This window comes from Balaenoptera physalus (assembly GCF_965194825.1).
Source record: "Balaenoptera physalus genome assembly, chromosome: 16".
Classification (NCBI taxonomy): Eukaryota; Metazoa; Chordata; class Mammalia; order Artiodactyla; family Balaenopteridae; genus Balaenoptera; species Balaenoptera physalus.
This window is the reverse complement of record NC_138898.1, coordinates 11,551,177-11,572,661: the sequence shown is the minus strand read 5'-3', so window position 1 is coordinate 11,572,661 and position 21,485 is coordinate 11,551,177. Positions and strand designations below refer to the sequence as shown.

Sequence of the window (21,485 nt, the reverse complement as noted above, 5' to 3'; positions counted from 1 at the left end):
CCCATTTACTAGATGAAGAAACTGGGTCTCAGCGGCAGGCAGTCAGTATTTGCCTGGGTTTTGTGGTTGGGTTTTTTTTCATGAAAAAGTATTTTATTTGAAATGGTGACACATGCATCTGAAATAAAACATTCATATCCTTCAGAAATGGTTTAGAGAAAAAGAAATCTCCTTCCCAGCCCTGTCTGCTTCCCTCCTCAGAAGTAACCAGATTCTTGGGTCTAATTGTACAGTCTGGGCCTAAACTTATAATTTATTAAGTTCTGCACAACAGGCAGCCTCTGAGATATTCTGCTCACCTGAATTTTTTTCACTTAAAAGTGGGAATTCCCTGGCAGTCCAGTGGTTAGGACTCGGCGCTTCCACTGCAGGGGGCCCAGGTTCAATTCCTGGTCGGGGAACTAAGATCCTGCAAGCTGCGCAGTGTGGCCAAAAAAAAAAAAAAAAGTATATGAGTTCTTTCATCTGTTCAGCTAATATTTGTTGAGCACCTACTATAAACCAGGCTTAGGTCACAGCAGTGAAGGAGACAGATACTTCCTGCCCAGGTAGAACTCCCTTTCCTCAAATTGATAGCAACTGTTTGTCTATAAAAGCTGTTCTTAGCTCAAGAGCCATACAAAAGCAAACCACAGGTTGGATTTGGCCTGGGGGCTGTAGTTTGCTAACCTCTGGTCTGAAGGGCAGTCAGTAAAATAAGTAAAATATACATGATGTCAGATATTTGCTGAGTGCTGGGGAGAAAAGTCAAACAAGGAGAGGGGGTAAGGAGTGTGAGAGGCTGGGTAGGTGGGGGATGGAGTGGTGCCAGAGGAGACTTCCCTGACGTGAGGAGCTGAGCCTGGTGGCCGTCTGGGTGGGGGGAGGGGGAGATATTCCACAGAAAGGGAACATCACATGCAAAGGTGCTGAGGCTGGCGCATGCCTGGTGTGGTCCGTTGCGGCTGGAGCCTCGTCAGGGAGGTGAATTCAGAGGAGCCACAGGGGGCCCAGTCCCGCAGAGCCTCATGGTGGTGTGAATATTTTGGCTTTTCCTATGAGAGAGGTGGGAGCCTTGGAGCGTTTATATGTACATAGACAGGCTTCAACATTTCAACAGCTGCAAAATATTCCATTGATTGGACTGTTATATATTTAACAGGTCCTCCATGATGGACAACTTTTGCTACCCTATTAAGAATTAATGAGGTTAGGACTTCCCTGGTGGCAGTGGTTGGGAATCCGCCTGCCAATGCAGGGGACACGGGTTCGAGCCCTGGTCCGGGAAGATTCCGCATGCCACGGAGCAACTAAGCCCGTGCGCCGCAACTACTGAGCCCGCGCGCCTAGAGCCCGTGCTCCACAATGAGAAGCCACTGCAATGAGAAGCCTGCGCACCGCAGCGAAGAAGAGTAGCCCCTGCTCGCTGCAATGAAGACCCAATGCAGCCAAAAATAAATAAATTAAATAACTAAATTTAAAAAAAAAAGAATTAGTGAGGTTAGGGACTTCCCTGGCGGTCCAGTGGGTAAGACTCTGCGCTTCCACTTCAGGGGGCACGGGTGCTACTCCTGTTCGGGGAGCTAAGATCCCACATGCAGCGAGGCATGGCCATCCTCAAAAAAATAATTAATGAGGTTAATACTTGCAAATGATTAAAAAAGAATTTAAGACACAGGAAAGGGCAGATAGTAAAGAACCTCCCTCCCACTCCTGCCCGGACGCCACCCAGATCCCCTCCTCAGAGACAATCCCCTGTGACCAGTTTCTAGTTCTCCCTCCAATGGTTGTTTCTGTGTCTCTAAGAAATACCCACATATTTCTCCCTCTTTATATGCAAATGGCATCACATTGCGCATGCTGTTCTGTACCTTGCTTTTTACCACTTCATGTCTAGATATGATTCCACATCCATTACATCTAGAGTTTCCTTCTTTCTGACAGGTGGCTAATCTGACTGCACTGTAAAGTGTCAACTGGTCCTATGTGGGCCTTGGCTCCAGTGCAGGAGCGTCAAATACCACTTGGGGATGCTAAAGGGGCACCTGTGTGGGTGAGGCTCCTGCACAGAGCCTGGCACACAGCAGGTGCTCAGTAAATGGGAACAAAAAGGGCTTATCCATCTTTTCTTGGAGCCCCCAACTCGGCCACGCCCAATGGACTTGGACCCAAAAACTTCCCTTGAAAGCCTTTTGTATCCTGGGATGGTGACAGAGCGCCTTCTGAGTCAAGGCCCGAGGCTGAATCACTATTTGCATTCAGGCAAGTGGGAGACACTCAAGAGGTTTTGTTTTTTTAAATCAAGGATAAGGATGGAGGTTGAGCCTTGATTCATTCATTGAAATTCCCATGGACAATGTCTTCTTCCCGGTCGAGATTAACTCTCTGATTGATCCACTCTGATTGATCCACTCTGATTGATCCACTCACCGATTAATGATCTAATAATCAACAGGGCCAGTTGGCGTAATATACAAAGAGTATTTATCAGTTAGCAAGTTCATCAACTCAGTGACCAAAGGACAGACTCACAGGGATAGTTCAGGACATGGAGAAAAGGAAATGGCTTTGGAGTATGTAAGAAACGCTTCAATCATGTACATGCAAATTGTAACTAGGAGATCTCACTTTCCCTTATCAGATGGGAAAAGATAAAAAAAATTTGACAATACCCTGCCTCCACCAGGTTTTGAGAAGGGCCCCCACCTCCCTGCTGGTAAGTATAATTTAGTTTAACCTCCTTAGAGGACATTTGGACTAATGTATCAACTTTTTTTTTTTTTTTTTTTTTTTGGCCACACCACATGGCTTTTGGGATCTTAGCTCCCCGACCAGGGATTGAACCTGGGCCCTCGGCAGTGAGAACGCAGAGTCCTAACCATTGGACCACCAGGGAATTCCCTCAACATTTTTTATAACGTATCTTTGCACTTCAGGTCAAAGATGTGTGTACAAGACATTCATTGAAATTGCCACCTTGTTTGTAGTAGCAAAAAATTATATTCTAATCTAAATGCCTATCACAAGTCCCCTTGTTAGATAAATTGTGTGATTATGGTATAATCCATGCAATGAAAAAGTCTGCAGCCCTGCAACAGATGAAGGGAGCTACATGTGGATGATGTGGAACAACTTTGATATGGAACAACTTTGATTGGAACAACTTTCAAGACACGCAGTATAGGTACTTGGGAGGAAAGCAAGTAGGCTAGCATATAGGCTCTCATTTGTGTTACATAAAAAAGGGAGGTACATATTATATTCACATATGCATATATCTCCTCGTCTCTATAAAAACCATCTCTGGAAGGTCATACAAGACACTGGTAAAAATATTTAGTTACCTTTGCAGAGGGAAATGGAGATCTGGGATGGAGGGACGCTTTTTTGTTTGGTTGGGTTGTAAATCACATTTTTAGTTATTGTTCTTTTAGTGGGGGGTGGACACCCGTGGAAAATGCAGGCCTTTATTCAAATTTATCTTCTCTCAGAGGCCTTTCCTGGCCGCATTTGATATTCCCAAACTGCTCTCCAAGGCAGCTGTACCAGTTTTCATCCTCGTTAAAGGCGTGTGCACCCGGCCCCACGTGACAGCCAGCAGAGGGCGCCGCAGGGCCGCGCCCCGGGGCGTAGGGCCGTGGGCAGGGCTGGGCCGACCGGGTCCGCTGCAGCCCAGCCGCAGAGCCAGTCCATTTCCGGGAGGACCTGACACCACAGCATCAAAAGTGTCGCCTCGCCTTCACCTGCAAGGAGGCCGGGACCGCACCTCCGGGAGCTGGCTCGCCGCCCAGGTCCTCGCCTCGCCCAAAGCCCCCTCCCACCTCGCAGTCTCCGCCGCCTCTTGGAGGGAGGGTTGTGAGGGTGACCCGGGAGGAGAAACCGCCGGGACAGTTCAATAGGAAGGGAGGGGACAGCCCAGATCTGAGAAAGGCCCCTCCCCCACCTTACACCTCCTCCAGGGCGCAGGTGACCGACCGAAGGAAAATGGAGAGAGGCAGGCCCAGGCAATGGTGTTTTGAGTACCAGCCTCTGGACTCTGCCCATCCCGACATCTCCAGGAGACAGAACACCCACCTTTCACAGTCGAGGAAATTGAGGCTCCGAGAGACTGGGTAACTCGCACAGGGTGACCCAGGAGGAGGTACAGCCAGTAATCAGTCATTCACCAAGTACTTGAGCCCCTACTAAGAGCTTTGAAGATAATTGAATAGGGTAATGCAATAAACAGTGATGTTGTGAGTGGGGCAGGGTGCTACTTTGGCTGGGATGATCAGGCAAGCCTCCCTTGAGGTGACATAAAATTTGTGTTAAATATATCATTCTTACCAAAAGTGTTTAAATTGTCTACTGTACAGTTTCAAGACTACTAATAAATATCTTTCTGTGCTTAAAACAACATTATCAAGAACTCTCTAGAAGCACCTTCTCCCCCAGCTAACCACTCTCCAGAATTTTGTATTAAACGTTTCCTTGCTTTTCTTTATAGTTTTACCGCCTCCATATACATTCCTAGACAATAGAGGGTTTCGTTTGCTTGCTTTTGAACCTTATGTAAATCCAACTAACTGTATGCATGTGAGTTGGTTCTTTTTGCTTAACATTATGTTTTTGAGATTTATTCCTGTTGTTGCATGGAGTTGCAGTTTGTTTTTATTGCTGTATATGTTCCATTATGGGAATGAAGTGCAGTTTATTAATCCTTTGATAAACATTAGAACATTAGGGTTGTTTCCACTTTTTTTGTTTTTTGTTTTTGTTTTTGTTTTGCTATTAGGAACAACGGTGCAATGAATATTCTCTTGTTTCTTCTGGGATTAGGGCTGGCAGCAGTTTTCAACCTTGGCCGCTCACTAGAATCACCTGAGGAGTTTTTTTAAATGCTAATACCAGAGGGTCCCACCCAGACTAATCAAATCAGGATGGCTCTGGGGGTGGGGCCCAGGCTAGGGTGTTCCCTGAGGGAATCTAATCTGCGGCCAGGGCTGAGAACCTCTGGGATGCAGTTGGCCTGGAAGTAGAATTGCTAGGAGGAGAGTCACCTGTTATTAGCTGATGCCAAACTTTTCCAAAGTGGCTTGTACCTATGACACTCTCGCCAGCATGGAACGAAAGTCCTGCTGCCCTCACACCCTCAACACTTGCTAGTGACCAAATTTTAACTTTTTATCTTTCTGATGGTGTGAAATGGTACCTCACTGTGGTTTTAATTTGCATTTCTCTCATTACTAATGAGGCTGAGCAGTTGGTGAAGTTAATGCTGAAACAAAGACAGAAAAGGAGCCAACATGGTGAAGATCTGGGGAGAGAGATTTAGGGGGCAGGGAAGATGAACGGCAGGTGCCAAGGTCCTGTGGTAGGCAAGGGCTGGGATGCGGAGGAACAGAAAGAAGGGTGGTATCATTGTGCAGGGGGAAGGAGGAGGGTGGCTCAAGACAAGATCAGCAGAGGTCAGATCAGCAGGGTGGAGGGCCGTGGTGAAGACTTTGGTTTTTACTCTGGGTGAGATAGGAACATGGGAGGTTTTGAGCAGAGAGACACAGCCTTACTCCTCCCTCTGGATGCATGTGGAAAATCGTGATTGAAAGTAAACAGATGTAGAAGAGGCTATATTCTTCGTAATGATTGTGCATGGCCTGTCTCCCCTACCTTACCCTCCCCTCACCAGTTAGAACATGGTAAGGATTGTCTTGTTCACAGCTGTTATCCCCAGCACCTGATGACCAAAACAGACAGTTGTCCCTGCCCTCATTCTAGGTGGTGAGTGGAGGGACTTACAGGTTTTCATCGTCCTTGCTTCACAGGTGGAAACCCGTGGGCAAGACCTGTGGATTTATTTCTGTGCCACAACCCCACTCTAGGCTGGGCATGGCCCTCAAAGTTGGTGGGCTCAAAGGAGAGCTGAGGATGAAGTGTCCCTCCCCTGGGCCCACCCCACAATGAATCAGTCAGTGCCCCCCTTGGAGCCCAGCATTAGGTCCTTTAGGCACAGTATTGATGTCCCCAGACAAGTGAGGAGACCACCTCAGCCCCACCCTTCCCCACTTCTTTCTCCCACCTGCCCAGAGTACTCTTTCTCAACCACTCTAAACAGGTCCCTCCTCAGCTGAAAATTCTTCCTTGGCTCCCCAGTGCCCTTGGGGCAAAGTCCAAACTCCTCCAGGCCCTGGAGGCCCGGCAGATCTGACCCATCAGCCCTGCCCACCCCACCCCCAGCCCTGAGAGCTGCTCTCAGTGGCTCTGAAATAGTTACTGATTCTAACCTCAGGCCTTTCCCCTCGGTATTTCTTCACTTCCTCTGGTAAGTGGCTCCCCCCCACGACCCCCTGTCAAGTGACCCGCCTCTTGACTGTCACGGTGCCCTGTGGTCTCCCCTCATCAAAGCACACTTCCCTTTGCATTGGAATTGTCTGTTTACTTCGTCTGTCTCCTCCGCCGGACGGGGAGCTACCCTTCAGCAGAGACCCCGAGTGTTTTGTTCAGGGCTGTACCCCCAGCTCCGGTAACAGTGCCTGGCATGTTAGTGGGCACTCAGTAAACACTGAGGGAACGAATGCATTTTTCTAGATGATGCCCGTTTGCTTTGCAAAAAAGGCTGTGGCACTGCACAGTCAATAACCACGTGCAGAAGTCCACTGCTCTTCTCCGTCCCCGAACTGTGTATTGTCCCTTGTCAATCCCACGCTCTTTGCGAGTCACCTTATGGGCGAAGGCACGCCCTTCCCAAACCCGAGGCGGTGGCAGTATCGGAACGTCAGGTGTCCAGACCCGCGGCGCGCGGCGCCAGGGGGCGCCAGAGGCGGGCGACCGTGCCGCGTCGGGCTGGCTGGAGCTCGGGTCCCGAAGGGGGTCCCGCCTAGTCCGGGGTTCCCGGCGCCCCGCCCCCGGCAGCCCGCAGCCGGGCGATGAGTGCAGCCCCTAGGCCCAGCGCCCGAGCGGCCCCTCCCGGCTCCCAGCGCCACGCGGCGCGAGCCCCGCCAGACCCCGGCGCACCTGCTTGGGGCGTGGCCTCCAGCGAAGGCGCGCCTCGATTGGCGCGGAGGTGACAAAGGGGCGCGGCCGTCGGAGGCCCCGCCCACCCGCGGCTGGCGTACTTAAGGGAGTTGGCGGCCAGTATCCACGCATAGCGCAGTTGCACGGCCTCGCGGTTGGAGGGTCTTGGGATCCCAGCACGACCCGGCTACCCTCGGTGCTTCGGCCACCATGCCGCGCTCTTTCCTCGTCAGGAAGTCCGCCTGCTCCCGCCGGAGACCCAATTACAGCGAGCTCCACGACTCTTCTCCAGGTGAGTGGACGGGGTGCCGGACCCCAGGGAGTTTGGGGGAGGCAGGCGAAGGCTACATGGGGGGCACTTGAGAGGCAGGGCGCTTGGGGACAAAATCGAGGGGCCAAAGTCGAGGGGCCAAAGTCGAGTCAAAAGATAACAGTCTGGGTGTGAATAGGCCGGGGCAGGTGGATCCGGGAGATTGGGAGAGGGCTTTTAGAGGCCGGTGGTCTTGGGCTGAGGGGACTAATTAACCGCCGAGAAGCCGGGCGCCTCGAGAGCACAGAAGTGAGAGGAGGCGGCTTGTGTCTGGATAGACGGCGGCCAGGGGCTGGAAAGAGTCCGGAGTCCAGAGGATTTGGGGGAGGGGGTGGGAGAAGAGATGTGTATGGAAGGGGGACAGGGGTGGTGCCTCGGCAGCTGGGGAGATTAGGGGCCAGGGAGCTGGGGGTCTTGCCTCAGGCTGGGGACTTGGGCACCGCAGGAGGAAGGAGACCTGAGAATGACCTCCTTGAGTTGGAGCTGGGGAAGGGGGGGGGTCCTTCCTGTAAGATCTGGAGGTTGAGATGGGAGAACCAGGTGACCTGGCTGAGGAGGGGGCTCTGCCAGGGCAGGAACCTGTCTGTCCTGGTCATGAATCTTTTTTATTCATCTACTAAGCATTGAGTGCCATCCCCACTCAGCCCCTGGCCCACATCAGGCTAATGTTTGCTGACTGACTGAATGATCTAATCCCTGACCTTGCCCTTTTCCCTGTCTCCCCCCAGAGTTCACTTTTCAGCAGCCCTATGACCAGGCCCACCTGCTGGCAGCCATCCCGCCGCCTGAGGTCCTCAATCCCACGGCCTCACTGCCTACGCTCATCTGGGACTCTCTCCTGGCCCCCCAAGCCCAGCCGATTGGCTGGGCCTCTCTTCTGCCCCAGGAGGTCCCCAAGGCCGTCGAGCTGACCTCCCTGTCTGACGAGGACAGCGGGAAAGGCTCCCAGCCCCCCAGCCCACCCTCACCGGCTCCTTCGTCCTTCTCTTCCACCTCAGCCTCCTCCCTGGAGGCCGAGGGTTATGCTGCCTTCCCAGGCTTGGGCCAGTTGCCCAAGCAGCTGGCTGGGCTCTCCGTGGCCAAGGACCCCCAGTCTCGCAAGGCCTTCAACTGCAAATACTGCAACAAGGAGTACATCAGTCTGGGTGCCCTTAAGATGCACATCAGAAGCCACACGCTGCCTTGCGTCTGTAGCACCTGCGGGAAGGCCTTCTCCAGGCCCTGGCTGCTGCAGGGCCACGTCCGGACCCACACTGGTGAGTACCCCTGCAGGCTGGCTGCCCTTCTCAGTGTCCCACTGCCTTTGCTACCAGCTCTTGTAAGATGGGTTTGCTGTTATTCTCAGATTGTGGAAACTGAGCCCCCCACCCCCCACCCCCGCCCAGTCTCCTGACTCCTAGCTCAAGAGTTCAGGGGCCTGGCTCTGAAAAGTTTGGCAGAAACATTCGTTCATTCATCAGCTAAGCAGATGGGCTAAGGAGATAACTTTTACAAGTCCCTCTGCAGGCTCAGTTCCTCAGCCAAATGGGTTGGAGCTGGGTATGGGAAAGGTGTAACCAACACCTTGCTGTTGGGGCCAGGTGTGAAGGGGCTCACCCTGCTCCACCTTCCCCCACCCCAGCCAGACAGGATGTTGTCAGACTCCCCACCTGCCTCTGAATCCTGCTTTGGGATCTTCCCCAAACTTTGGGCTGCTGTTTCACCTCTCTTAGCCTCAGTACCCTCCTCTGTGAAATGAGCATAGAAACACCTTGTAGGGTTTTTGCTCTGGTTAAATGAAAGAAAGCATACAGAAATCACCTGGGACAGTGCTTGGTACATGATCAGTACACACAAAAATCATAGTTGGTATTCATTCTGCTTTCATGCTGTGTGTCTTTGAGCAAGTGATTTAACGCTCTGAGCCTCTCCGATTATAATATAATCATACAGGGTGGGTTATGGTAGCATTTCCTAGGGGGTTGTCTAGATTCAGTGGCTCCTTAATCGCTTTATAATATCATCATGGTTCTCAGATCTGCTCTCCCCACCCCGACTCACACTGCTGAAGAGATAATCTTAATCCTATCATGCAGACCCGGGAACACCTTTGCTGGCAGAAAACACAATTATGTCTTGATGTTTCAAAAAATGCAATGCTGAATGTGTAGAAAATTATGAAATGGAGCCTGTTCTAGTCTTTAGCTTTCTGGAAATGCAGAAAAGGTAGCCACTCCACCTTTTCAGAACATGAATGGTGGAGGCAACCCTGCTTGGGGCTGCTCTTTGGAGAGTGTCTGCTGAGGGAGAAGAGGGTTCAAGGGTCATGACTGTTGGTTTTCGGGGTCAGGTTGGCCAGGTTGGAGACTCAGTTCTGGCATTTCCTCATCCGGTGGCTGACCTCTGAGTGAGCCGTGAGGGTCAGTGAGGTGGTTTGTGAAGCCTGGCATTTTGCAGGCATTACTGGTGTCGTCATTACTCTTACGGGGGGGGGGCGGGGGGAGGCATCCTCCACAGCTTGCAGACTGTGGCTGCTACCCATGTCTCTTACTTAGTGCACAAACAGCCCTGATTTTAACATGGAGGGGTCCAACTGCCTGTCCTCTGTCCTGGGTGCCTGCCCAGCTGATGGGGTCTCTATTTGGGAGGAGTGGAAGCCCTCAGATGCTCCCCTGGGCCCCTCAGCTTCTTTCCCCTCCCACTCGGACATTATTTTAATGTAAAGGCATGGCTCAGACACAAAAAGCCTGTTGAAATGCACCAGTGCCATCCTCATCAACTCCCATTGTGTGCCTTAATGGTGCGCCCAGGAGGCGGGGCTGCGGGGTGGAGCAGGTGCACGGGGCAGCGGTGCCCAGCACCTGTTCCGGGCCGCAGCTGCTGGCCCGCAGTGTGTCAGGCCGCTTTAATCCAGGGAGTATCGCATGTACACTGCCCCCCTCGGCGGCCTTTGTCCCGCCGGTCTGGTGCCGATTTCACACTCCAGGAGCACCATAAAGAAGTGGCTGGGCTGGGGAGGGGGAATCCGCGAGGGGTGGAGGTCTACTGCCTCCTGCTGCACCCCTCACATCCCATCAAGCCTGCCCCTTTGTTCAGGTTTGTGTCTAATCATAAGAAACATAAAGATAACGTTCACTGAGCACTTGGCAGTGCGGGAGGCGGGGGAAGGCGTGGTGCTCAGGGCTTCCTTCACCTGTGTCAAGGCGGTAAATCCACCAACAGTCCTAAGAGAGAGGTGCCGTCATAAACCCCATCTTACAGGTGTGGAAACTGAGGCATAGAGAAGGAAGTCACTTTCCCAAGTCACAGCCCATAGGCTGGAGCCAGGGCTCCTTCACCTCGGCCAAGGGGGTGAGGGGGCAGTGGGGATTACAGGACTCCTTCCCCTTTTCCAGACCTGCATAGCATGGGCCCTGAGTTCACAAAGGAGTGTGTGAATGAGGAGGAACTTCCCTTGGACCTTGTAGACTGCAGTCATCAAACCCTTCGGGCCTGGTATGCAGAGGCAGCTCAATAACGGCAGAGCAGGTTACTCAGGTGTCCCTTCCCCAATCCTCTGGCTAGGTCCCTGCTCTCTGCCGGTGGCCTGTTTCCTTGTATACCTGCCCCAGGAGACTGAGCCCATGAACGTGGTTCCACAGTGGGCCGCAGGCATCCGACTTCTGGACCCCGCCCTCCCTGCTCAGCGCAGCGCCCCAGGCACCCAGAAGGCTGCTGGAATTCATTCATTCCCAGCTCTCAATTCCAGCACTGGGATTCAACTAGAGGGCCTTGGCCTAGGGGCATATAAGGCTGGGAATGGAAGGATAGGAGAATGTAGTTTCTTCTGGAAAAGACTGTTCAGTATTACAGAATAGTGCCTGGCCTGTGGTAGGAGCCTGATTAGTATTTGTTTAATGCGTTACCCTTCTGACTTTATTTGGGAAATGCTGCAGCCCCAGGAAAAAACGAAACACAGCATTTGACGTTTCTGGAATGTGAGTTACAGTCTCTTGATTGGGGCAGGAATTATGAAAAGTTGGTGAATGGTGTTTTCTGGTGGTGATTGAGGAGTCAGGCTCTTCTGAGACCTTTATAAAAAAAGACTTATTGTTGTACAAGCATTTATTGAGCTCTCACTGTGTACCCAGCCCCGAGTGCAAGACTCTTCTCAATACAGCCTGGCCGGGCAGGTGAATGAGGGCCACAGGTGGGGTTTTTTAAAAAAAATAAGTCATAAGGTAAAAGGTTTCTGTTGCCTCTTGGGGGTTCTGGGCCTTGGGCTGGAAGCTTGGAATGGATTCGGGGTCGGGCGGGCGGTGGGATCCTGCCCTCATGGGACTCAGTCTGATTGGGGGACGGACAGACTTGAAACTACCCTGAGTGTGATCCGAGTTGATGGGGAAGCAGGATAAAGGAGTGACCTGCTGGGGGATGGGGGTGGGGTGGGGCTTTAAGGCTGACTCCTAAGCTTTGTCCTCAAGAGGAAGTAAATCCAGGGGTTAATAAGGAACACCCATTACAGCCCCCTTAACTGAGGGGCAGTCTGTGTAGTGGTTAAAATCAAGGGCGCTGGAGTCGGGCTATTTGGTTCTTGCTGAGACGCTGCATATTCCCTGTGCCTCAGATTCACCATCTCTAAACTCAGGACAAAGGTGGGGTTAAATGAGATAGTATAAAATGCTTCCACTGTCCCTGGCACAAAGTGTTCAGCAAACACAGTTGCCATCACTGTCATTGTTGAGCACTTCCTGCTGGCAGGGCAGGAAAAGTACTTGATTCAACCTTCTCTCAATTACCAGCCTCTATGAGTGGGGGATGAACAGCTCCATTTTACAGATGAGCAAATGGAGGCTCAGAGAAGCCAGCTGACTTGCTCAGGGCCACACGGTGGGAAGCAGCAGCGCTCCCTGCCAAATCCAGGCCTTTGGACACTGTATGGCCTGGCTTTTCTGGGTCGCAGGAGTTCCTCAAGGTTGGGGTGAGCCGGGGGTGGGTGGGGATTTCAGTAGACATCAGCTGTTCTCCCAAGTGGCTGAGTCTCACTCAGCTCCCTCCTGTCTTCTCTCCCCAGGCGAAAAGCCCTTCTCCTGCCCCCACTGCAGCCGCGCCTTCGCTGACCGCTCCAACCTGCGGGCCCATCTCCAGACCCACTCGGATGTCAAAAAGTACCAGTGCAAGACGTGCTCCAGAACCTTCTCCCGAATGTCCCTGCTCCACAAGCACCAAGAGTCAGGCTGCTCAGGGGGGCCCCGCTGACTCTCAAGGCTCCTTGCGCCTCTCCGGGCCCTCCCCCCACCATGCAGTGGCCTCCCCCAACTCCAGAAGGAAGGACCCGGCATCCTTCTCGCTGCCGCAGAGTTCCCTCCTGAGCTCCGCCTTCTGGCTGCGTTGGCCCCCCAGGACTCTGAGGACCATTTCCCAGTCCTCTGCTCTGAGCGCCTCACCGGGCTCTGAGGGGGGCCTTTCTGTGGATGGCTGATGGGAGAGTGGCTTGCAGCAGAGACCCCCTCCTGGCAGCCGCTGCTCCAGAGTGTTCTGGAGTTGGCCTTTCTGCGTGGGTTTCTGTATCCAGAGCTGTTTGGATACAGCTGCTTTGAGCTCCAGGACAAAAGCCAGCAGACTGATGAGAAGCTCCCACCCCACTCAGGGGACCCCAGCCTCCCCTACAGGAACCCTCAGGCCACCCCCTCCAGAAGGTGCAACTAACTATGCAAACATCCACCCCCAGGTGCACTCGCGGGGGTGGTCCCTGACACAAGGACAGCGTCTAGACCCCAGGATGCCCCAGGGCCTGGGCAGCTATTTCAGCCTCCTGTTTGTCATGGTGGCACCTGTTTCACGGGCAATTTAACAACGTCTCCAAAGGGACTGTGAATAATTGCCTTCACTTGTCCGGGGCCCAAGTGGGGTGCTTCGGCTCCACTGATGTGTCTCCCGGAACTATTTTCGGGGGCCCGACAGGTGGGCCCGGGAGGAAGATGTTTACATTTTTAAAGGTACACTGGTATTTATATTGCAAGCGATATTTTGTACTAAGGAAACGTTTTGTATAGTTATATGTTCGGTTTATTGATATTCAATAAAGTGGTTAATTTATATATAAAAAAGTCTACTTGGTTTTATAGTGGAGTGGGTATTTTAAAGGGCCTTTAGGGAGGGAGGAGGGGGCAGGGATTCGTGGAGCTCAGATACTCCTGACACAGCCTTAAATCTTGGCCTCTTAAACATCACATGGCTTTGGACCTCTGGGTTTGTCAGGGACCTTGTTTGTGCAGATGGGTTTTCCTCCGAGCCTGGATGTCCTGTCCGATGCGGAGGTTGGGAAACACCTGTGGGCCAGTGAGCAGTAGGGCTGTGTGTGCAGGTTTCTTAGTGGTCTCTACACTGCGGCGCTTACTCCTCTCGTGCTCCCGTTTTGAAGCCCACCAGGCCCACAGGGCGAGAAGCGGGCTCCTGGGTCTTAGCAGCTAGGCCTGCTGTGGGGCCTTCCCCAGCACTGCAGGTCTTTTGGGGAGGGAGCGGCGCTGCTCCCAGATGAGGGAGTGGAATGCAACGAGCAAGAAGGGGACAGAGGACGTCCTTCCTGTTTCCAAGGGCTCCAGGCCCCGCTCCGGCCTCCCTGTCAGACCCACACCTCTGTCTGGCCCCTGGGTACCAAATGGCCTTTGATGCAAGGAAATTGGCTGGCTGGAGTCGGGAGGGTGAGAAGCCAGGCCAAAGGGTAGGGGTCATTCTGCTTCCTGCTCGAGGACAGGACAGGACGGGAAGACGGTCAGCTTGCGTCCCGGGCTGAGATAATTCACTCCCGGCAGGCTGTCATGGTGACCTCACCTCTGGGGCCCTCCTGGGGCCAGGAGAAAATGAGTGTCCTTTTTGAGCACAAAAGGTGCCGAAGGTGCCAGTTTCCTGCGGGGAGCTGAGCGGGCGTCCCAGAGCCCCAGAGTCAGGCCGGGGGCGGGGGAGCTTCGTGTTCCAAAGGAGAGATGATTCTTTCTTCTAAACAGGAAATGGTGACCCGCAGGCCGGGAGCAGCCCTTAATGACTTGCAGCTTTCCTCCCAAAAGAAAAAAAAAAAGTTCTCTAACAATCGCCAAATTGTAGCTGGCCTCCCTGAAGGGAAGTTAGGGAGTCGGTGGGGGGCTGGGGGCTTGGGCGTCAATTTGCTGAAGGCCTACTGTGTCCCACGTCCCTGGGTGTCATACATCCACCCGTAGTTGGTGCTGACATTGATGGTGAATGAATAATTGATTTCACACACTCCCAGAGGGATGGGCCTCATGGAAACTCCCAGCTGGCATTCAACGTGGGTGCACGAGGCTCTGATCATTCTGGGAGTCAGGAACCAGGCTCATGCCCTTGGCTCGCAAGGCCTTGGAGCAAGGCTCTCCGCCTCTCGGACCCCCAGTTGCTGCCTCTAAAATAGGGTGATGACAGCGCCTTCCTCCCCGGAGACTGTGAAGGGATGTCCATCCAATCGGTTTTGATGAGCCCCGTGTGTGCCAGGCCCTGTTCTAGGCCCCAGGGTTACAGCCCTGAACAGAGAGACAGTCCCTGCACTCAGGGAACTAATGTTTTAGCAGGGGAGACAGAAAACAAACAAGTGATTAAATAAGCCGCTTTCCTACAGTGACGTGCCAAGATGGAATTAAAGAGAGCGCCTACTAGAGAGTGATGGGGTAGGGCACCCTCTGATAAGGCAGGAGAGCTGCAGCCCAGCGCCCATTCCAGCGGAGACCTGGAGAAGAGAGCTCCAGCCTCGCGAGGGAGCAGCAAGTGCAAAGACTCCGGGGCTGGAATAAGCTTGCCACGATGCCGAAAAACACCAGGGTGGCAGAGAGGCTGGGGGGGACCAGGTGGGATTGATGAGCTGGTCCAGCTCCTGCAGCACTTGTGCAGGTGGTGAGAAGGAGTTGGATTTTGTTGAGCCCAGAGGGCAGCCACGGGGACATTTTAAGCAGGGGAGCCATGAGGCCTGCTTTACTTTTACACTGATTCCCCCCATCCTGGTGGAGAATGGAGTTAGCCAAGTCAGAGCTGGGAGCCAGTGAAAGGCCCAAGGCAGAGGAATGACTGCTGTCCTGGCCCAGAGGGGTGGAGGCCTCGGGGGATGGTTGGATTGAAGAATCTGTAGCAGCTGCGCCTCCAGCGCTGTGCCAGGCACACCTGAGCGCTGGTGGGTGCGAGTTACTAGGGATTATTTAAAGGAGATGTTGGACCCGGTAGCGGGGGTGGGGATAAAAAGAAGGATGGTTCCTGTGTTCTGATGTGGACAAGCCCCCACTCAGCCACATTTAGCTAAGTGAAAAAAATAACATGCAGACCATGCTCCCTTTTGTGGGAAGAAGGGTGGAATTGAGCATGTTATTCATTCTTGTTTGTATTTGCATACAGAAACTCTGGAAGGATTTACAATAAAACAATCAAAGCCATCTCTAGGCGGGTGCAGGGGTAGAATGGGGTGGATGGAGGCAGGCAGGAGAGAGCAGGGAGCCAGGCTTTTTAGATTTCTTTAAAACTTTTGATTTTGCAATAGTTTCAACCTGACAGAAAAGTTGCAAGAAAAGTACAATAAACTGGAATCTTTCAATTGGCATTTTATCAAATGCAAGTCTGCATTTTCTCTCTCTGTATACGCACATGCCCACTTTTTTTTTTTCTGAACCATTTGAGAGTAAGTTGTAGGCATGATGCCCCTTTACCACGAAGTATTTCAGCGGGTATTTCTTAAGGATAAGAACGTTCTTTCATATGACCACAGTTCAATGATCAAAATCGGGAAATTTAGCGTTGGTGCAATGCTATTATCCAATCCACAGTCATAATCAAGTTTCCCCAACTGCCCCAGTGATGCCCTCCGTAGCACTTTAGGGGGTGGGGAGAGATCCAGATCCCACGTTACATTTACTTGTCCTCTTTAGTCTCTCTTATTCTGGAACAGCTCCTTCCTTGGTCTTTTGTGAGTCTGACTTTTTTTTTTTAAATAAATTTATTTATTTATTTTTGGCTGCATTGGGTCTTCATTGCTGTGCGCAGGCTTTCGCTAGTTGTGGCGAGTGGGGGCTACTCTTCATTGCAGTGCGTGGGCTTCTCATTGCAGTGGCTTCTCTTGTTGCGGAGACCAGGCTCTGGGGCCTGCGGGCTTCAGTAGTTGTGGCACGCGAGCTCAGTAGCTGTGGCTCGCGGGTTCAGTAGTTGTGGCGCACGGGCTTAGTTGCTCCGCAGCATGTGGGATCCTCCCAGACCAGGGCTCGAACTTGTGTCCCCTGCATTGGCAGGCGGATTCTTAACCACTGTACCACCAGGAAAGCCCCTGTGACTCTGATATTTTTGAAGAGTTCAGGCCAGGTATTTTATAGAACGTCCCTCAGTTTGGATTTTCCCAATGCTTCCTCATGATGAGATCTGAGCTGTGCACTTTTGGCAGAACCACAGCGGTGGGGCTGCATCCTTCTCAGTGCAACGTATCATGGGGCACATGACGTCAGTTTGTCCCATTCCTGGTGACATCAACTTTGATCACTTGGTTAAGGTGGTGTCTGCCAGATGTCGCCTGGATAAAGTCCCTCTTTTTCCCCTTCTGTACTTAATCCGTATCTTGTGGGGAGACCTTCCAGGGCCACGTGAATATCACGTTACTCCTCAAACTTCCACCCACAAGGTTTAGCCCTCGCTGGTGTTTTCTGCCTAAATCAATTATTATTATGGTGGTTGCCAAATGGTGATTTTTCTAGCTCCATCATTCCTTCTATTTTTACTGGTTTGCTTTCTACCGTAGGGAAGAACTACCCTCCTCTGTCTGGGCAGCAGCTCAGAGCTGTGGGTTGGGAAAGATTGGGTGGGGAGGAGCAGGGTCTGGCCAGGCCCTTAGATCCTCCCCTGGGTTTTTCTTTAAAACGAGTCCAGGAAATAAACTGGCTGTAAAGCTGGTCTCCGTGCAAGTGTCCAGGCAGGCAGGTCTGCGGCCAGGGCCACCTCTGGGCACATCTGGGCCCCATTAGTGATCCGGTGGCTTACTCATGGATGTCCCTTGAGCTGGGATGGGGGGGGTACTCTGGCGAGCAGGGATCTGGGTCCTCCTTGCTCCTTTTTGCTTTCAAATTGTCAATTTCACAAATGTTAGGGAAATTTATTCTTTCATTAAAAAAGAAAAAATGAAAAGATTAGATGTGAGGTTCAAGTGATCTGTGATCAACACACCCTATCCTGATGCCTTTACTGTCCCCAGCGTGCCACTGTGAAGGGCTTAGTTTATATCTTCTAGATTAAAACAATAAATATTTACATGCACATATGGCTCCAATCTCACTCACAGGAAAAGCCAAAGTCCTCACCTTGGCCCACAGGGGCCTGCACAATCCGGCCCCATCACCTCTGCCTCATCCCCTCCCCTACCCCCCTCACTTCCTCCAGTCACGTGGGGTCCTCTGCCACCTCAGGGCCTTTGCACTTGCTGTTCCTCTGCCAGGAAGACTCAGCCCCCAGAGAAGCTCACGTGGCTGGTCTCCCCCACCATCCCTCTCCCCTTTACATTCCAGCCCCCATGCCCTGCCCTGTTTTGTTTTGTTTTGTTTTCTCCATAGCACTTGTCACCATCCGACAATCCATGTATTTCACTATCCACAGTTTCTCTGTTGACTCTCTTCCCCACTAGAATGGCAGCTCCACGCAGGTGGAAACTTCGTCTGCTTTGTTCATAGTGCAGTCTCGCGGTGCCTCTCGTCTCTCTCACAGGAGGAGCACGCTCCGTAAAACTTTGCTGAATGAATGATGAATGAATATATGTGTGCCCCTAGGAAGTACAACGTTGCCACCATTCTCATGGGGCACTTTCTATGTGCCAGGCCCTGTGCTGAGTGCCTCGTATAGATTAACTCATTAAACCTTCACAACTGACTCAAGAAAGAGGAAACCAAGACCCAAAGAGGTTAAGTAACTTGTCCAGGGTCACACAGCAAGTAAGTGGCAGAGCTGGGATTGAAACCCTGAGTTCTTTTATTACTGTTGTCATTTTGTTCCTTCTCCCTTTGGGGTGGGTGTAATTAAAACTTTTTAAATTGAAGTAGAACAGAGTCTGGGTCTCTACCTACTACACTCGCCTGCCTAGACTCTCTCACATAGAGGGGCCCGTTCTGACCTTTAACATGTCTTCTAGAAACACCACACATCCTTCTTCAGCCAGGTAGCCAGCCAAAGGTGTGCATAGATAGAGGGGTGGTGTAGGACCAGGAAAAGAGAGTTCAGTCCCCAACGGTACCCAGTGGGGTGGGGTATCCTGTGTGGTCCCTGAAGACCAGGAGAAGTTTCAGACTAGGAGCTCCATGAGGGCAGGACCACCCACCTGGCAAGAGCTTGTTTGGTCCGACTTCCCTCGGTACCTAGGGCCTTAGACCCACTCTGGGTGCCCACAGTTGGGTGAAAAATTAGTTTCCTGTGGCTGCCATAAAAAAACTACTGCAAGTTGGGTGGCTTAAAACAACAGAAATTTATGCTGTCACAGTTCTGGAGGCTAGAAGTCCAAAGTCAAGTGTCAGCCGAGACATACCCCCTCCCAAGGCTCTAGGGGGCGACTCCTTCTTTGCCTCTTCCAGCTTCTGGCGGCTCCCGGTAGCCTTGGCTTGTAGCTGCATCACTGGTCTCTGCCTCCATGTTCACGTGGGCTTCTTCTGTGCCTTTATTTCTCTGAGTGTGTACCCACTCTTCTTATAAGGACACCAGTCACTGGATTTAAAGCCTACCCTAATCCAGTATGACCTCATCTTAGTTTGATTACATCTACAAGAGCATGATTTTCAAATAAGGTCATATTTACACATCTGGGGGTTAGGACTTGAACATATATTTTTTTTGGTGACAGCGGGTGGTGGTGGGGGGGAACCCAATTTAACCCCCTGCAGGTGGTTACAGCCAAGGGTGTGACAAGCCTTTCTCAGGGCCTGGAATGGATTTGGGAACTTTTTATTATTCACCCAACAAACCCTGAGGGAGAGTTGGGAAGCTGGCCTGGAGGAGGGGGACCCTTAGGAGGAGATCTGAGGAGTCGGATTTTGTCTCTGTGGTTCTTGGAAGAGAGAGGTCTTTAGGCAAAATCTCTGCCCACCCCAGATCTCAGAAGTTACTGTGTGAGAGGGGCAGGGGGATAGGAGCCAAGTGAGAGAGGTCTGCTGGGATTAGGACCAGGGCCATGTAGGCCTGGGGGGCAATTTTGTTTTTTTAAGATTTATTTTTATTAATTTATTTAATTTTTTACTTTGGGGCTGCGTCGGGTCTTCAGTTGCAGCACGCGGGCTTCTCTCTCTTTGGGGCGCGCAAGCTCAATAGTTGTGGCGCTCGGGCTTAGTTGCCCCGCAGGATATGGGATCTTGGTTCCCTGACCAGGGATCAAACCCGTGTCCCCTGCATTGGAAGGCGGATTCTTAACCACTGGACCACCAGGGAAGTCCCTGGGGGGCAATTTTGGACTTACCCTGGGGGCACTCAGGAGGGGCGGGAGGGTTTGAGCAGGGGAGGAACATGAATGAATACATTCTTTGGGAAGATCCCATGGGCAGCTGTGTAGGGAGCAAAACCAGCAGTACAGACTCCCCGCCCTCTTGGTGTCAGATGAGGCAGAGGAAAGGATGCAGTGGAGAGATATCTGGGAATGAGGGAGCGGGGGCAAGGACAATGCCTTGTCCGGATTTTTCAGCAACTGAGGGAAATAAAGACTCAGTGAGGCAAAGAGCAACCAGTCAGGCAAATAATAATAATAACAATGATAATAATAACAACAATAAACAGCTCACGACAGTTCACTATCTGTTTTGCACAGATTACCTGATTTCATCCGCATAACAACCTTAGGTCATACAGGTATAAGGCTCTGGAGCCAGACTACCTAGGTTCACATGTCTCCTCCATGGCCTACCTGCTGTGTGACCTAGAGCATGTTGCTCAACCTCTCTGTGTCCATTTCCTCATCTGAAGGACAGCCCCTCCTTCTGGGGGTTGTTGTACAGATTAAATGAATGAATATTTATAAATTGCTTGGCCTCGGGCCTGGCATAGAGGAAAGCCTCTGTAAACATTGGCTATTATTGGGACTTCCCTGGTGGCACAGTGGTTAAGAATCCGCCTGCCAGTGCAGGGGACACGGGTTTGAGCCCTGGGCCGGGAAGATCCCACATGCCGCGGAGCAACTAAGCCCGTGTGCCACAACTACTTAGCCTGCGCTCTAGAGCCCACGAGCCACAGCTACTGAGCCTGCGCTCTAGAGCCCATGAGCCACAACTACTGCAGCCCGTGTGCCTAGAGCCCGTGCCCCATAACAAACAGAAGCCACCGCAATGAAAAGGCCGCACACTGCAACAAAGAGTAGTCCCCGGTCGCCACAACTAGAGAAAGCCCACACACAGCAACGAAGACCCAATGCAGCCAAAAAATTAAAAAATAAATAAATAAATAAGGTATTGCAAAGTTTTTATTTATTTTTTTAAATATATTTATTTATTTATTTATTTGGCTGCGCCAGGTCTTAGTTGCGGCACGCAGGCTCTTTAGTTGCAGCATGCAGGATCTTTAGTTGCCACATGCAAACTCTTAGTTGCAGCATGTGGGATCTAGTTCCCTGACCAGGGATCGAACCAGGGCCCCCTGCGTTCAGAGTGCAGGGTCTTAGCCACTGGACCACCAGGGAAATCCCTCCCCTGGAGCCTCGAGTGGCCAGGTGGCAGGGCCCAGGGGAGCTGAAGACTCTCTGTGAAGTCCTACGTCCCCCATCCCTCTGTGGGTACAAGCTGGAAGGGCCTCAGGTGAGGGGAACCAGTGCTGCCAAACCCAATTCTATTTAGCTGGTGCTGTGGCCTGAAAAAACATTTTAGATGTGCTGAAAAGGTGACAGCAAGGAGAAAGGAGCGCCATGTATCACCCAGGAGGGTGCCTAGGGTGGGACTCCCCCAAGGAAACCCATTTTTACCTTAGGGAGATGAGCTGGGGCTGGGCAGGGGATTTCCTAAGAAACTCGGTCCTTGCCTTGTGGATCCAAGTGCCACCAATACCTCACTCTGTGACCCTGGATGAGTCCCTGCCCTCCCTAGCCCTCATTTTGCACATCAGTAAAACATGTTCAACTTTTGACCCAATCATCAAATAAAAAGTACATAAACACATTCCACCCTGAGCTTTTCAGAATAACAGGATGCCGTAAACAACCCAAATGTCCAGCACCAGGAGACTGAATGTGTTAACTGGGGTCCTTGCGTATCCTGAG

At 51.9% G+C, this 21,485-nt stretch overlaps 1 protein-coding gene across 1 annotated transcript; it reads left to right on the top strand.

Moving 5' to 3' along the window:
- The first annotated feature begins 910 nt into the window (after positions 1-910).
- Positions 911-20,697, top strand: SNAI1 (snail family transcriptional repressor 1). The gene is made up of 3 exons (XM_082430499.1): positions 911-7,261; positions 8,008-8,535; positions 12,312-20,697. Exons 1-3 carry the CDS (start codon positions 7,180-7,182, stop codon positions 12,494-12,496), a joined length of 795 nt encoding a protein of 264 aa, XP_082286625.1. The 5' UTR covers positions 911-7,179; the 3' UTR covers positions 12,497-20,697.
- Positions 20,698-21,485: the final 788 nt, after the last annotated feature.

Bases quoted from the DNA above. Each gene is read 5' to 3' on its own strand.
- SNAI1 (XM_082430499.1), top strand. From the start codon at position 7,180: ATGCCGCGCTCTTTCCTCGTCAGGAAGTCCGCCTGCTCCCGCCGGAGA. The intron at 7,262-8,007 runs GTGAGTGGACGG...GTCTCCCCCCAG, and splicing joins GCTCCACGACTCTTCTCCAG to AGTTCACTTTTCAGCAGCCC. The intron at 8,536-12,311 runs GTGAGTACCCCT...TTCTCTCCCCAG, and splicing joins CCACGTCCGGACCCACACTG to GCGAAAAGCCCTTCTCCTGC.